The 16,518-nt window shown below is 40.4% G+C and overlaps 1 protein-coding gene across 2 annotated transcripts in view; it reads right to left on the bottom strand.

Moving 5' to 3' along the window:
- The window catches only part of itga6b (integrin, alpha 6b), an 83,776-nt gene that overhangs the window by 13,074 nt on the left and 54,184 nt on the right, over positions 1 to 16,518 (bottom strand). For both annotated transcript variants that reach the window (XM_060898959.1, XM_060898960.1), the window contains exons 15-22: positions 12,109 to 12,265; positions 11,936 to 12,019; positions 11,777 to 11,856; positions 8,863 to 8,937; positions 8,445 to 8,547; positions 6,876 to 7,049; positions 2,290 to 2,394; positions 2,096 to 2,206 (exon numbers count right to left, since the gene is read on the bottom strand). In XM_060898959.1, the coding sequence (XP_060754942.1) occupies positions 2,096 to 2,206; positions 2,290 to 2,394; positions 6,876 to 7,049; positions 8,445 to 8,547; positions 8,863 to 8,937; positions 11,777 to 11,856; positions 11,936 to 12,019; positions 12,109 to 12,265 (889 nt within the window). The remainder of the gene's footprint in view (positions 1 to 2,095; positions 2,207 to 2,289; positions 2,395 to 6,875; positions 7,050 to 8,444; positions 8,548 to 8,862; positions 8,938 to 11,776; positions 11,857 to 11,935; positions 12,020 to 12,108; positions 12,266 to 16,518) is intronic.

The following is a 16,518-nucleotide window of genomic DNA, read 5'->3' as shown; positions in this document are numbered from 1 at the left end:
AGGTCTCAGGCTTGTAGTACTTGAGTCCGGCTTGTGCTCTAATTTTAAGGACTCGTGACTTGACTTGGATTTGAGCACTGATGACTTGGACTTGTGCATTAACTGCATTTGGACTCGTAAATTGGAGACGAGGACTCGGATTTTTCTTTATTTTTTTTTGCAACATGACATCATAATTTGGCATATTTATCCATCCATCCATTATCTCTAGCCGCTTTATCCTGTCCTACAGGGTCGCAGGCAAGCTGGAGCCTATCCCAGCTGACTACGGGCGAAAGGCGGGGTACACCCTGGACAAGTCGCCAGGTCATCACAGGGCTGACACACAGACACAGACAACCATTCACACTCACATTCACACCTACGCTCAATTTAGAGTCACCAGTTAACCTAACCTGCATGTCTTTGGACTGTGGGGGAAACCGGAGCACCCGAGGAAACCCACGCGGACACGGGGAGAACATGCAAACTCCGCACAGAAAGGCCCTCGCCGGCCGCTGGGCTCGAATCCAGGACCTTCTTGCTGTGAGGCGACAGTGCTAACCACTACACCACCATACCGCCCCATAAGATATTTATATCTACATTAATTTTTATACTAATTTCGTGCAAGAGAATGCACATTCACCTGTTCATACATCATGTTCAGGAACAAACTAACGTTAATGGCGCTAAAACGCCTGGAGAGAAGCCCCTAGGATTGTCCGCTTTGCTTATACAGACTTCTCGTGCAGTGGGAAAAAATGCACTGCTACGTGTTCCATATGTAGAAGAACTGTCGAGGAGACGACGGGGACAACTTCGAACTTCAATCGTCATTTGGCAAGACTCCACCCAGAGAAGGAAGTGACACGCTGTGTTCATTGCTCTGTTGATAGCGGGGCTTGCTGATTGATGAACTAGCTAGTGTTAACCCTCTCTCATGTTATTTGCCTTGTTGATGGTAGGCGGGGCTTGCTGAACAAGCCTTTTATCTGTAGCCTATTAACTAAAATGGGGCAGTCGAGCAGTAACGTTAGTCCAACACAGTAGCAGAGACGCTTTCACATAAAGGCAGCAACAGCCAGCGTCAAATGGTGCGGTTGGAGTCTTGTTCTTGGACTCGACTCAGATCAACAGTGGACTTGACTCAAGGTACTATAAGCCAGGTATGATAAGACTGAGTGGAATAATTGTTTTATTCTATCCACATTCACTGGATTTTGAGAAACAGCATTTTTATTTTTTGCAAATTCGATAAATAAAAACTTTGTACAAAACATCTGACAAAATAATTTCCGCTTATGTAAGCAAACCGGTGAAATGACAGGAGTAATTTGTGAAAAATGCGATAATAATTCTTGAAAAAAAAAAGATACCATCAAATATTTCATATTTTGTTGATTTTTTTTTGTATTTTGGGGGGGTTTTCTTCTTCTTTACTTTTTTTTTTTGGGTGGTTGGCAAACCAACTTGAAGGTGCATTACCGCCACCGACTGGGCTGGAGTGTGGAACAGGAGATTCTGGGGGAGGGACTATTTAAAAAAAAATTTTTAAGCTATTTCTGTTTCTTTTAAATACTTGATAACACTTTTGGGGGGTTTTGTTTTCAAGTAGAGTTTTTATTTGATCCTTAGTTGGTTCAGCAACACGCGCCGCCATTTTGTTTTTCTCTACTCATGGTATATGAGCTGATATGCTAGTAGTAGAGTAGCCAATCAGAGTGCGCGATTGCTCATATCCAGTGAATGTTGATAGAGAAAATATGTACCGTATATGTCCTAATCCAAGGACAAAATTTGAAGCTGGTTCTTGAAGCTTTTTTGTTTCACAGATGCAACAGTTTCATGGTACAACTCGCAGTTCATAAGATATGGACCAACACTGTACTTTAAAGTGACCACCAGTCCAATCTGGCCCATTTTGCTTTCCTGCATAGCAGGGAGTACTACATATTGACTAAGTTTAACGTCTCTATGACTTGTGCTTTGATCTGCATGATTTGTTTTTGGCCAGAAAAAGAAAGAAGAGGAAAAAAATAATAATAAAAAGAACACAATCGTGTTCCAACATCTTTGGTGCTTGGACCCCTAATAAAATAAAACACTGAACCACCTCTATGAAGGTGCCATTCCACAGACGCGCTCTCAGTGCAATGACGGCGCTGCTGTCCAATCCCTCAAGAGGACACTTGATTTTCACACACGATGCACCACTGTCACAGGTCTACAAACAACACAACAAACAACTGATTACAAACAAAGCAGTGGCTTCGGGAGAGAACAGGTGAACAGCAAACAGGTTTTTACCAAGACTTTAGACTTCCTCTTGTCAGAAAGAAGGGGTGATAAAACTCCTTTGTTTCCTGTGCTTTCACCTTTAACTTCACGCTTGGTTCTGGACAGTGATGTATCCTGAAATAAAAATAAAGCAAAGGATATTAAGTTCAAATCTACAACCCCGATTCCAAAAAAGTTGGGACAAAGTACAAATTGTAAATAAAAACGGAATGCAATAATTTACAAATCTCAAAAACTGATATTGTATTCACAATAGAACATAGACAACATATCAAATGTCGAAAGACATTTTGAAATTTCATGCCAAATATTGGCTCATTTGAAATTTCATGACAGCAACACATCTCAAAAAAGTTGAGACAGGAGCAATAAGAGGCTGGAAAAGTTAAAGGTACAAAAAAGGAACAGCTGGAGGACCAAACTGCAACTCATTAGGTCAATTGGCAATAGGTCATTAACATGACTGGGTATAAAAAGAGCATCTTGGAGGGGCAGCGGCTCTCAGAAGTAAAGATGGGAAGAGGATCACCAATCCCCCTAATTCTGCACCGACAAATAGTGGAGCAATATCAGAAAGGAGTTCGACAGTGTAAAATTGCAAAGAGTTTGAACATATCATCATCTACAGTGCATAATATCATCAAAAGATTCAGAGAATCTGGAAGAATCTCTGTGTGTAAGGGTCAAGGCCGGAAAACCATACTGGGTGCCCGTGATCTTCGGGCCCTTAGACGGCACTGCATCACATACAGGCATGCTTCTGTATTGGAAATCACAAAATGGGCTCAGGAATATTTCCAGAGAACATTATCTGTGAACACAATTCACCGTGCCATCCGCCGTTGCCAGCTAAAACTCGAAGCCGTATCTAAACATGATCCAGAAGCGCAGATGTCTTCTCTGGGCCAAGGCTCGTTTAAAATGGACTGTGGCAAAGTGGAAAACTGTTCTGTGGTCAGACGAATCAAAATTTGAAGTTCTTTATGGAAATCAGGGACGCCGTGTCATTCGGACTAAAGAGGAGAAGGACGACCCAAGTTGTTATCAGCGCTCAGTTCAGAAGCCTGCATCTCTGATGGTATGCGGTTGCATTAGTGCGTGTGGCATGGGCAGCTTACACATCTGGAAAGACACCATCAATGCTGAAAGGTATATCCAGGTTCTAGAGCAACATATGCTCCCATCCAGACGACGTCTCTTTCAGGGAAGACCTTGCATTTTCCAACATGACAATGCCAAACCACATACTGCATCAATTACAGCATCATGGCTGCGTAGAAGAAGGGTCCGGGTACTGAACTGGCCAGCCTGCAGTCCAGATCTTTCACCCATAGAAAACATTTGGCGCATCATAAAACGGAAGATACGACAAAAAAGACCTAAGACAGTTGAGCAACTAGAATCCTACATTAGACAAGAATGGGTTAACATTCCTATCCCTAAACTTGAGCAACTTGTCTCCTCAGTCCCCAGACGTTTACAGACTGTTGTAAAGAGAAAAGGGGATGTCTCACAGTGGGAAACATGGCCTTGTCCCAACTTTTTTGAGATGTGTTGTTGTCATGAAATTTAAAATCACCTAATTTTTCTCTTTAAATGATACATTTTCTCAGTTTAAACATTTGATATGCCATCTATGCTCTATTCTGAATAAAATATGGAATTTTGAAACTTCCACATCATTGCATTCCGTTTTTATTTACAATTTGTACTTTGTCCCAACTTTTTTGGAATCGGGGTTGTAATCTTCCTTTGGTAAACGTTAAAATGTTTCTTTCAGAAGCTCTGCCCAAAGAACTTTGTACAAGCCATGAGATTTGTAATATCTGGGACTCTTTGCATACACAAACCTACGGAATAACAACTGAACATTATTTAATTATTACTCATTACTGCTTTTCATGAAAGTGGAAAATTCAGCTGTTAAATTTAATGTAGTTGCACAAGCACACAGAACAGATAAATGTCCTAAATACGTGCAGGAGTGGAGAAAGTACAGAAGAGCGATACTGAACTGAGAAGATGCAGACAGTATTATGTCAAAATCTTAAAACTGAAGTTGCAAAATTATCCTAGAGAGTGTCCAAATTTAAAAAACCTTTGTTTTGTTTTGTTTTAAACGGGGTAAAGCCTTTACAAAAAACAAACAACAAAGAAAAAAACTCTCATATATACTAACCCTGATTAACCTGTATACCCTGTATGCCCCCACATTTTGTATGCTGCTGAATCTGTCCTTTTTTCAGTAGCTTTGTATAAACAATAACCGCTAAATGTAATGCAATGTTATGTAAGGTGATCGCCGAGGCATTCTCATTGTGAAAAGTAAGTCACATGTACATGGACTGGCATTTAATGTTGTATTTGTTCCTTTCTATTTGTTTTTTGTCTGTTCATATTCTTTGTGGGGGAGTAAAGTCAGTTTAAAAATGCCGTTAAATGCATAGGCCTATAGGCCAAGTTTAATGACCTTGAGGTTATCAGAGGTCATATGTCGTTTTACAAATGAAAAATGAATTCAGCACCCAAACATTTAACAAACAAGGCCATTTGCTAACTTCATTAATCATTTTAGTACATTTCATTCCTTAGAAAGCTGAGAAACTGGGTTCAGCTGAGACGTTTACAGGCCCAAAGTTCAATGACCTCCAGAGGTCAACAGAGGTCAGATAGAGCTCGGCATATTGCAGATTTGAACTCGGCACACCCAAATTGACAAAATAAGACTGTTTGCCGACTTTGTCTCAAAAATGCCTTTGGGTGTCACAATTCTGGATTTTGGTACCAGTCTATAATAATGATGGCATACTTTCATTTTCCAGGTAAAATAGGAATATTTTGGTGGATGATCTATTTGGTGGTGGCCAGAGTGGTGGTGGTGTGGTCCAGTACCTAGATCTATCCCTTCAGTTCTGAACATTTCCAAAATATATTTTTATATACTAGTGGGGACTTTCATACTTAAAACCGATGTCTTGTGTGTTTATCAAAATTGGGTGCATGCCTAATATCTCGGCCTTAATGACATTATATTTGCTTCATGTTTTTTCTTATTCTGTCTATGAATGCAATGTTCACTTATGTTGTTCTAATGAATACAGCTGCTCCGTGCCATTTTCTTTTCAAATAAAGAAACTAAATTTCCTATATTTAAGTTTCCTATTCTGTGTTTGTAAATTGTGTTGCAAAATAAATGCAAATGCTTTCATTTTTCAGCCCTGTTAGTCCATGGTTCATCACTATTTGCTCTAAGGTTTAAATCAGGAGGAAATCAAGGAATGTATCATTTCACTGACACAAACTCCTCCAATTTCAGATTTATTATCAATTCAGATATCTTAAGTTGAGTATAGAATAGCATTGGAAGTGTTGAATACCTGATTTATACCCTGAGCAAACAGTTCCTTGTGATGTATGCATTATTTCAATCACTATCTAGCCATATCCACACTAAATTATTTTCCCCGCATGAGACCTCTGCCCTGTCCCCAACGAACCAGCGCTGCCAGGTTGGGCTTGCCCTGCGCCTTGGGATGAAGAGCCACGGTGCTCGGCTTTAGTTTCGTTTTTCTATCGGCGGCTCCTGCCCGACTTTAGACGCTCGTAACTCGGGCAGGGGAGGTCCCAGCCTCCCCAATTTACTCCTGACGGGCCTCGTGTCTTTCGGCAAATACCGAGTGGTTTATATGACGCCCTAGCGGTTCTCGTTTGACTCGCCAGGTGGCTGCCAAGCAGGTAGGGTTGGGCATGAGAAATAGTTTGTTTATCGTGGTCATAAACAGTTGAAGGGTCGCAGTGTTTTTACAGGGTCGGTCGGGTAACCGGAAACACATATATTATTTTGTTTGGCCTAAAAGTAGAATAATATAAAGTACAGACACTTGGTATATTTTACTTCTGTGATTTTTAAACTGTTCATTTTAGGATTACGCTTCATTTTTGTGGCTACTGCCTCACAGAGTAAATATATATGCTGTATTTACTGTATGGATATGGGATCAGAAAACAATTTTATTTATAAGCAGTAGCCACATGGACCCATAGGGTACCTATTTTTTTCCCGATATCTTCCTTCATATTCATCATAAGTGCTACCGGGCGAGGTTTGTTTTGCCTGACGACACTTATGAAAAGTTTACGATTAGGAACACTGTTGGGGTCATGCTTCATATTCCTCATACCACATTTACATTCATACTGTATGTAGAACAACTAATGTATGAAGTGCAAGTGAGATTAATAGCAGTGCTTAGGGAAAGATTGAGAAATTGGTTGTAGTATCTATTACTGTTATGGATGTGATTGGATATTCAAATGCAGAGAAACGCCACTGATCGGACTGGTAGCTGGGTAAAAGGAAAAAATATTTGAGTCATGAGATTGGAATGGAAATGTAAGTAGAATGAAATGAAATGTACGAGTTAATTAAGTATTCTATATGAATTTTCAGTTAGAATCGGATAAAGTGATGCTTCAGTATTGTAACTGAGTACTTAATTATGTGAGTACATCCCACTTCTACATATCTAATGGGAGATCTATTTCTGTATCTAAGTGGTATAAAAATAATCCTTGTAGTCTGAAGTGTGGCTTACATTAAATAAGTTGCGCGTGTTGACCTCATCTGGTTTGCAGCTGGTTATAGCCGTACCCACAGTATTGATCTTCATCAGGTACAGCAGCCATTTCCCTGCAGCTGTGTTCTTGGGCCACTCGATGTTCAGATATGCCGTGCCGAACGACTTCAGAGGCTTTCCCAAGTTTATCACCTTCAAAATCGATAATAAACAAACAGAGTTACCCCAATGATGATGATTAAAAAAAAAATAGCCTTAATGATTACACTACCAGGCGGCACGGTGGTGTACTGGTTAGCGCTGTCGCCTCACAGCAAGAAGGTCCGGGTTCGAGCCCCGTGGCCGGCGAGGGCCTTTCTGTGCGGAGTTTGCATGTTCTCCCCGTGTCTGCGTGGGTTTCCTCCGGGTGCTCCGGTTTCCCCCACAGTCCAAAGACATGCAGGTTAGGTTAACTGGTGACTCTAAATTGAGCGTAGGTGTGAATGTGAGTGTGAATGGTTGTCTGTGTCTATGTGTCAGCCCTGTGATGACCTGGCAACTTGTCCAGGGTGTACCCCGCCTTTCGCCCGTAGTCAGCTGGGATAGGCTCCAGCTTGCCTGCGACCCTGTAGAAGGATAAAGCGGCTAGAGATAATGAGATGAGATGAGATTACACTACCGTTCAAAAGTTTGGGGTCACCCAGACAATTTTGTGTTTTCCATGAAAAGTCACACTTTTATTTCCCACCATAAGTTGTAAAATGAATAGAAAATATAGTCAAGACATTTTTCTGGCCATTTTGAGCATTTAATCGACCCCACAAATGTGATGCTCCAGAAACTCAATCTGCTCAAAGGAAGGTCAGTTTTATAGCTTCTCTAAAGAGCTCAACTGTTTTCAGCTGTGCTAACATGATTGTACAAGGGTTTTCTAATCATCCATTAGCCTTCTGAGGCAATGAGCAAACACATTGTACCATTAGAACACTGGAGTGAGAGTTGCTGGAAATGGGCCTCTATACACCTATGGAGATATTGCACCAAAAACCAGACATTTGCAGCTAGAATAGTCATTTACCACATTAGCAATGTATAGAGTGGATTTCTGATTAGTTTAAAGTGATCTTCATTGAAAAGAACAGTGCTTTTCTTTCAAAAATAAGGACATTTCAAAGTGACCCCAAACTTTTGAACAGTAGTGTAATATTATTACTATTACACATACATATTCCTTTCGGGTGTTCAACGTGTCTTTGTCTTTCAAAATTCTCTCAAAATCTTCCGTATTTAACAAAGCAAACCTGGCAGCCATGTTTGTTTGTTTGTTTACAAATTGTCACAGTCGCTCACTAGCGCGGAAGTTTTACGTCTCTGACATGTCACATCATGTTGTCTTGACAACCATGCAATATCGTCAACCGTATTCAACGCTCATTCTCTACTGGGTAGAGTGACGTAATACACGCAGGATAAGTGACATGCTAACAATATTGCATGCTATCGAACCAAATGAACGAAACCCGCTAGGAAGGGAATAGAACACGTGTTTTTATTCCATCGAACAAGTGTCCTAATGTACCGTATAATAATGTATGAACACGTATTCACCCTGAATTCATAGTCAATCTGGCTGCCGATGTCAGTTTCCGACTTCACAGCGCTCTCTCCGATGACGTTTCCGGAGAACTCCAGCTGAGACGGTTTAGCTACCCTGAAACACAAGATCCATGTTTATCGTTAAAGATCAGTACGCATTTCTATTTTACTTATACAGAATATTAAAATAGTAGAAGAAAAACCTGCCCTGAGGTCAGAACTCCAGTTCTCCAGGTCAGGGACTTAACTATTATTATATTTATTATTTATTGTCAGTGTGTTGTGTATGTCAGTCATTCATTCTTTGCTTTTATATATATATATATATATATATATATATATATATATATATATATATATATATGTAATTTTACTTATGTCATTTTTATAAGCTGAAAAATATTAAAAGTTATGGTATTTTGTAACTCACCCAGAAAGCGACAACATCAGCTCAATTACAACATTTGCTTTCTTCGTCACTATCTGTGGTGCCTGTTCACTCGTCCTACAAGACACACACACACACACACAGACACACACACAAAATAATTGTAAGGGATCCCCTAATGTTTCTTTAATCTCCATTAACCATATGTGTATCATGTGTGATTACTACAGACAACACACTTCCCTGCCCTTAGAAAACAACAGAACAACCGTTTACCTGAAACAGACTTCGAACTGAAGTTTAACAGCAGTTGATAAATTTGTCAAAAACAATTAGGTGAAACATATTTATTAATTCTGCTGATAAACCAATCAGTGTTTAATTTAAGCACTAAATCATTATCATCCGGCGTCACGGTGGTGTAGTGGTTAGCGCTGTCGCCTCACAGCAAGAAGGTCCGGGTTCGAGCCCCGTGGCCGGCGAGGGCCTTTCTGTGTGGAGTTTGCATGTTCTCCCCGTGTCCGCGTGGGTTTCCTCCGGGTGCTCCGGTTTCCCCCACAGTCCAAAGACATGCAGGTTAGGTTAACTGGTGACTCTAAATTGACCGTAGGTGTGAATGTGAGTGTGAATGGTTGTCTGTGTCTATGTGTCAGCCCTGTGATGACCTGGTGACTTGTCCAGTGTGTACCCCGCCTTTCGCCCGTAGTCAGCTGGGATAGGCTCCAGCTTGCCTGCGACCCTGTAGAACAGGATAAAGCGGCTAGAGATGATGAGATGAGATCATTATCATCCATCATTTGAGATCGGACTGTGAAGGAAGAATAGTTATCTTTTGCTGCATGAACATAAAATTTTTATGTAACTGGCATTACTCAGATTTGCATTGGTGCACTGATAAAAACGTTCACGATGTGAAAAAAGTGTGCAACGGATACAATTTGGGATAAACTCATTCATTTCTAACATCTTTGCATCGCTAAAATCCAAATTTTTTCGTAAATTTATGATTTGCTGGCTGCTTAAAAAGAAGTAAAAGAAATCAAAATCAAACTATTTGTACTATATTGAACTGCAGAGCATCGTATTCTTTTGCATTGCATCGTATCACATTGTGTTGAATCAAATCGTGTCGAATCTCGCTGTATCGCAATACGGGCGAATCGTGTCATATTGTTAGCTCATCTGTCCATAAGGCTGATGAGCTGCTGCCATGGCGTTGGTGTCCGTCGTCCACAATTCGGTTAATCGTATCTCCGTCGATTCGACACAGATTTCCGTTCTGATTGTTTTGTTTGAAAGAACTCATCGCTCCGCACAAAACTTGGTCATTGTTAACAAACTGGTAATTAGGTCACCTTAACGAGTTTTTGGACTTTTCACTAGAATTTTATCTCCTCTCTTATTTCTTATCCGATTTCAGTTCTGACTGATGTTTTGGGTAGATCTTCCCTTGAGGAACAAAACTTGGTTGGTTGGTTGTTGATTTTCCTGTTGTAAACAATTAATTTACAGCTTTGTTTACTTCCGGTTAAATCGTATCTCCTCCCTCAATTCTCAATGGATTTCACTTCTGATTGTTTTATTTGAAAGAACTAGTCCTTCCGCACAACACTTTGTTACCGTCTTGTCAAATTTTTGCTAACGAACTGCTAATTAGGTCAACTTAACGAATTTTGGGACTTCGTATAAGAATTAAGAAGAAGAAGAAACCTTTATTTGTCACATGCACACTTTCAAGCACAGTGAAATTCATCCTCTGCATTTAACCCATCTGAAGCAGTGAGCACACGCACACACACCCAGAGCAGTGGGCAGCCACACTAGAGCGCCCGGGGAGCAGTCAGGGGTCAGGTACCTTGCTCAAAAGGCACCTCAGCCCAAGGCCGCCCCACGTCAACCTAACTGCATGTCTTTTGGACTGTGGGGGAAACCGGCGCATCCAGACGAAACCCACGCAGACACGGGGAGAACATGCAAACTCCACACAGAAAGGCCCTCGCCGGCCACTGGGTTCGAACCCGGAACTGCTGTGAGGCGACCGTGCTAACCACTACACCACCGTGCTGCCTGGAATTGCATCTCCTCTCGCAGTTCTTACCCAATTTCAGTTCTGATCGATGTTTTGGGTAGATCTTCCCTCGAGGAACGAAACTTGGTTGTTTGTTTGTTGATTTGTTTACAACTTTGTTTATTTTTCAGTTAAATCGTGTCTCCTCCCTCATTCAGATCTCAATGGATTTCAGTTCTGATAGTTTGATTTGAAAGAACTAGACCTTCTGCACAAAACTTGGTCATTGTATCGTCAATTTTTTTTATTAGGTCAACTTAAATTTTCTTCTGACTAGAATTGTATCTCCTCTCTCATTTATCGTGCGAGTTCAGTTCTGATCGATGTTTTGGGTCGATCTTCTCTCGGGGAATAAAACGTAGTCCTTTGTTGATTTTCCTCTTGTAAACAATTAGTCGTGGATGTTGGTCCTCTCTCACATCGTCACATTTCAGTTCTGTTTGATATTTTGGTCGTCATGGTTGTTTTGATGGCAGGCCAGATGAGCGACTACGTCCTTGACGTTCTGGTATTAGTAGTTGCTTCGTATGTATCTTTAAAGTATCAGATCTTTGGCAATGCATTGATATGTGTACTGCATTGGCCTCAGTGATGGAGATGCACATCCCTGTACTGTATAGGTTTTGAAAAAGAGCTCAGTGAGACTTTCTGGCATATCTGTCTCATTTAAAACCCTTAATTAGCTTTGCCTGAAAGCTAACGATTTTCTGTTGTTTTCTCCATTCCTTGGAAACATGTTGAAATTGTTATCTATGGTAAGGTAATCACTTTCTAATATGCTACAACTATAGTGTATGGAGATTAAGATAAAGAAAAAAAAGCTAAATTATTCCTTTAAAAATGAAATCTGAAGGATAATTTTCACTTGACGGTCTGAAAATCACTTACGTTTTAAGCTCAAGTGTAACTTCGACCTCATTCGTGTTCAACGAGATCCCAGTAGTGCTCAGAATGATGTAAAATATGGCCTATAACATAAAATAGAAAGATAGCATCAGAACAGATTGATCATGCCGGCTAAATTACAGTGCCATCTCTGTGACTTACTTCCGAGTTTCTTTTGAAAGGATTTCCCATTGGACAATCGGCTTTTGACCCGTTCTGATTGGCCCCGCAGACGATGTCCTTCTCCTGTATACAAACAAACGTTCAATTAAACATAAAAGAAGGTAAAAAGCAGGGCACTGATGTGTAGTACAGAGTTAAGAAGTCAGACTCACTGCTTTCTTGGTGCGAACCGCAGAGTAAGAGAGGGAGTGGGGGAATAATGCGGTCAGCTCTGACTCGTACGCGTCATCTCCGTTCTTATTGGTCACCTTGACCTCCAGCGCAATCTCCTTCTGGTCAACGAGTGAAATGACTGGCACTCCATTAAGACTGAAAACATGACAGGAGATGGTCAGGACATTTCTTTACATCACACTTAAAATATTCACAGATCAGGACGCAAATAGAGAATGTGATAGATATAGGCCAAGTTTACATTAGACCGTATCTGTCTCGTTTTCTTCGCGGATGCACTGTCCGTTTACATTAAAACGCCTGGAAACGCCGGGAAACGGGAATCCGCCAGGGTCCACGTATTCAATCCAAATCGTGTCTGGTCCGGTGCTGTGTAAACATTGAGAATACGCGGATACGCTGTGCTGAGCTCTAGCTGGCGTCGTCATTGGACAACGTCACTGTGACATCCACCTTCCTGATTCGCTGGCGTTGGTCATGTGACGCGACTGCTAAAAAACGGCGCGGACTTCCGCCTTGTATCACCTTTCATTAAAGAGTATAAAAGTATGAAAATACTGCAAATACTGATGCAAATACTGCCCATTGTGTAGTTATGATTGTCTTTAGGCTTGCCATCCTTCCACTTGCAAGTGGTAAGTGACGCGCATGCCCGATATGCACTGAGATCACACACACAGCGGCTCAGTCCCAAATCACTGCTTGTGCGCTATACTCGCGCGCTCTGTGAGCTGCGCAGGGCCGGAGTGCGCACCCTCCAGAGGGCACTCGCTGTTCAGGGCGGAGTGATTTGGAGCGCAGGATGCCTGCGGAGCCGAGCGTATCCGTGTATTGGCGTTGCTGTGTGCACGCGAATCGTGTATTGGCGTTGCTGTGTGCACACTAATCGTTTTAAAAACGTTAATCTGATGATCCGCTGATACGGTCTAATGTAAACCCCACCATAGAGTAAACTCCTCTGAACTTTATTCAACTGTCTTTCAGCAATCTGATCGAATTTAAAAAAAAAAAAACATTGGTCTTTTTAAGACCACTTCTTGTCAAATGTGGGCTGCTGGTTGAAATAGAAATGTTTAACGTCGAATATTTGCTTCAGGAATTAAAAAAATAATATATTGACTAAATAGGGTTAAAACACCCCCACTAGGGTTATGACTGTGAAAGTGTTTTCAAATTTTCTACTTTCCTGCTGTTGCATTTGGTGAACTTTTACTCATATATTACTTTTTTGAAGTTGAAAGGTTTCTTCACCTCTTGCCCTCAGCCTCCAGAGAGCGATTACCCCATCTCGAGATCAGTCCCCCCATGTCACCCAGACGTCTGGGGGTGAGTCGCAAAGAAAGACAGGAACCCCACAAAGTAGTTCGCAATCTTTATTCGCAAGTCCCCAAAGAGACAAGAAAATACAGGGGATTTTATATAGGTGTGTTATCTGTGTGGATGAAATGACATCACTGCAGAGGGTGTGTGTTTGTGTCTGTGCTCCTCATCAGGCTCACAGCTCAGCAGCTCCATAACCAGCGAGTCCACTGAAGAGACTGGTTAAATCTAACACAACCTTAGGTCAGAGATAGCAAAGGGCAATATGTTCTGATAAAGATATCAATATTACGTCTCGAGCAATGTGTCTAGCTGAGACAGAAGGTCACAGAAGAATTCAATGCCTTCTAGCCATTTTAAATAAAAATACTGAACAGAGGGTCACAGACTAAATCCTTTACAATTAAGAATAAATCCTTACAATTTATCCTTACAAAGGAATAAATCTTTTACAGAAGTTATTTTTACTGGGTCATGCAAAAACCTCCCGCACCCAACATCACCTCACTTTTGATAAATACATGTATATTAAATAAATAAATCATGATTATAAAACAAATTCATTGAAAGATGTGTAAAGTACTTTTATATAACAATAAATTGCTTAACAATTGTTGTAATGTATTAATTAACAATTATAATTATTATTACAACAATTGTTAAGCAATTTATTGTTATATAAAAGTACTTTACACATCTTTCAATGAATTTATTTTATAATCATGATTTATTTATTTAACATACATGTATTTATCAAAAGTGAGGTGATGTTGGGTGCGGGAGGTTTTTGCATAACCCAGTAAAAATAACTTCAAAAAAGTAATATATGAGTAAAAGTTCACCAAATGCAACATCAGGAAAGTAGAAATTTTGAAAACACTTTCACAGTCATAACCCTAACCCCCACCTTCCCCAAATAACCAAAAGCAGTGTTGCCAGATACTGCTGACGGTTTCCAGCCCAAAATATGTTCAAAAACCGCCCAAAATGTAAAATGTAAGTAAGTAAAGTAAGTAATATTTATTTATAAAGCACATTTAAAAACACAGTTTTAAACTGACCAAAGTGCTGTATATGGAATCAATTTTGTGCCAAAATGTTCATACAATACTTTTGAAATATCAAACAAAAATGACAAATCAAAATACAAAAAAACAAAAAAAAGTCAGTTTTTTTAGACTGGCAAACAAATTATTCGTGTAATCGTGCAAAATATCAGTCTATTACTCTTCAGAAACCTTTTATTTTTGTTCCGCGTCTTTCTCAGTTTTGTTTGACGTAATTTATTTTGGTTGCGATTCCAGCTTTCTCGTTTGCGCTCCCTGACTTTTTGCTTGCAGTTTTGGCACAAACTTGACGTGTGGGTGGGCTGTCCAGGAATGCATTCCCATTGGCTAACTTGTGTTTGACTGACAGCTACGCTCAGCCATTCCCTACTCGGATTTTGGCGGACTGTTTGACGAGTGACCGATCCATTGACGGTAAACAAGGATGGAGTGGACTTCAGTGGCGACTATGATATTGAATTTACACTTTGTTGAATTAATTCAATATCATAGTCGCCACTGAAGTCCACTCCATCCTTGTTTACCGTCAATGGATCGGTCACTCGTCAAACAGTCCGCCAGAATCCGAGTAGGAAATGGCCGCAACAGCCTCCGGGGGAATGGCTGAGCGTAGCTGTCAGTCAAACACTAGTTAGCCAATGGGAATGCATTCCTGGACAGCCCACCCACACGTGAAGTTTGTGCCAAAACTGCAAGCAAAAAGTCAGGGAGCGCAAATGAGAAAGCTGGAATCGCAACCAAAATAAATTACGACAAACAAAACTGAGAAAGACGCGGAACAAAAATAAAAGGTTTCTGAAGAGTAATAGACTGATATTTTGCACGATTACACGAATAATTTGTTTGCCAGTATAAAAAAACTGACTTTGTTTTTTTGTATTTTGATTTGTCGTTTTTGTTTGATATTTCAAAAGTATTGTATGAACATTTTGGCACAAAATTGATTCCATAGCTGTACAGAGTTAATAAAACAAGAAGGAATAAATAATCACAGAAAAGGGATAACACACAAAACCACAAATAAGGAGTTTTAAGAAATAGAGCAGGAAAAGGGGGTTAAGACGAAGGAAAAGCCAGAGTATAAAGGTAAGTTTTAAGTCGGGATTTGAAAATTAAAATGGAAGAGGCACTTTTAACATTACTTGAGGCATGCACTTGATGCCTATCTTGTAAAGTAAAAATATGCAGCTAAAGACCAGTATACTATTTGTAACTCGAACAACAATGCAAACAACTTCTAAATGGCAACATGAGACCATCAGTGTGGTGTAGTGGTTAGCGCTGTCGCCTCCTGGCGACTTGTCCAGGGTGTACCCCGCCTTTCGCCCGTAGTCAGCTGGGATAGGCTCCAGCTTGCCTGCGACCCTGTAGAACAGGATAAAGCGGCTAGAGATAATGAGATGAGATGAGAAAAATAAACATAGATCACAATGACCAAATTTCAGAGGGAACTAAATTTCACCGGTTTTATGAAATCGAAAGGCCACCTACTTTTAATATTTATCTTAATATTTAAAATTAGTATAAATACGCAGGTGATTATTGGCCAAGAAATTCGGACTTTTTCTCGATAATCACCTCAAGCGACTCGGCAAAATGGCGACCAATTGCTTCGTCACCATAAGCGAGGAAGAATTACAAAGCATGAAAGAAAATCCTGTTCCTAAAAGCCCTAAAGATGCCACGAAGTTTGGTTTAAAACTATTCAAAGGTAAGGTGGAATTGTGATTTATTTTATCGATTTCAGAACAAAGTATTTTATGTGAGTCGGCGTAGATAAGTTACAAGTCTGCGCCACACCGTCATTACGTTTGCATGCTGCTTTTGAAGTTTGAAATAAATTATTTTTTATAAAAAATAATCTGCGTATTTATCTCATCTCATTATCTCTAGCCGCTTTATCCTGTTCTACAGGGTCGCAGGCAAGCTGGAGCCTATCCCAGCTGACTACGGGCGAAAGGCGGGGTACACCCTGGACAAGTCGCCAGGTCATCACAGGGC

The sequence above is a fragment of the Neoarius graeffei genome, chromosome 18 (assembly GCF_027579695.1).
Source record: "Neoarius graeffei isolate fNeoGra1 chromosome 18, fNeoGra1.pri, whole genome shotgun sequence".
NCBI classification, from domain to species: Eukaryota; Metazoa; Chordata; class Actinopteri; order Siluriformes; family Ariidae; genus Neoarius; species Neoarius graeffei.
This window is presented reverse-complemented; position numbering and strand designations above follow the sequence as displayed.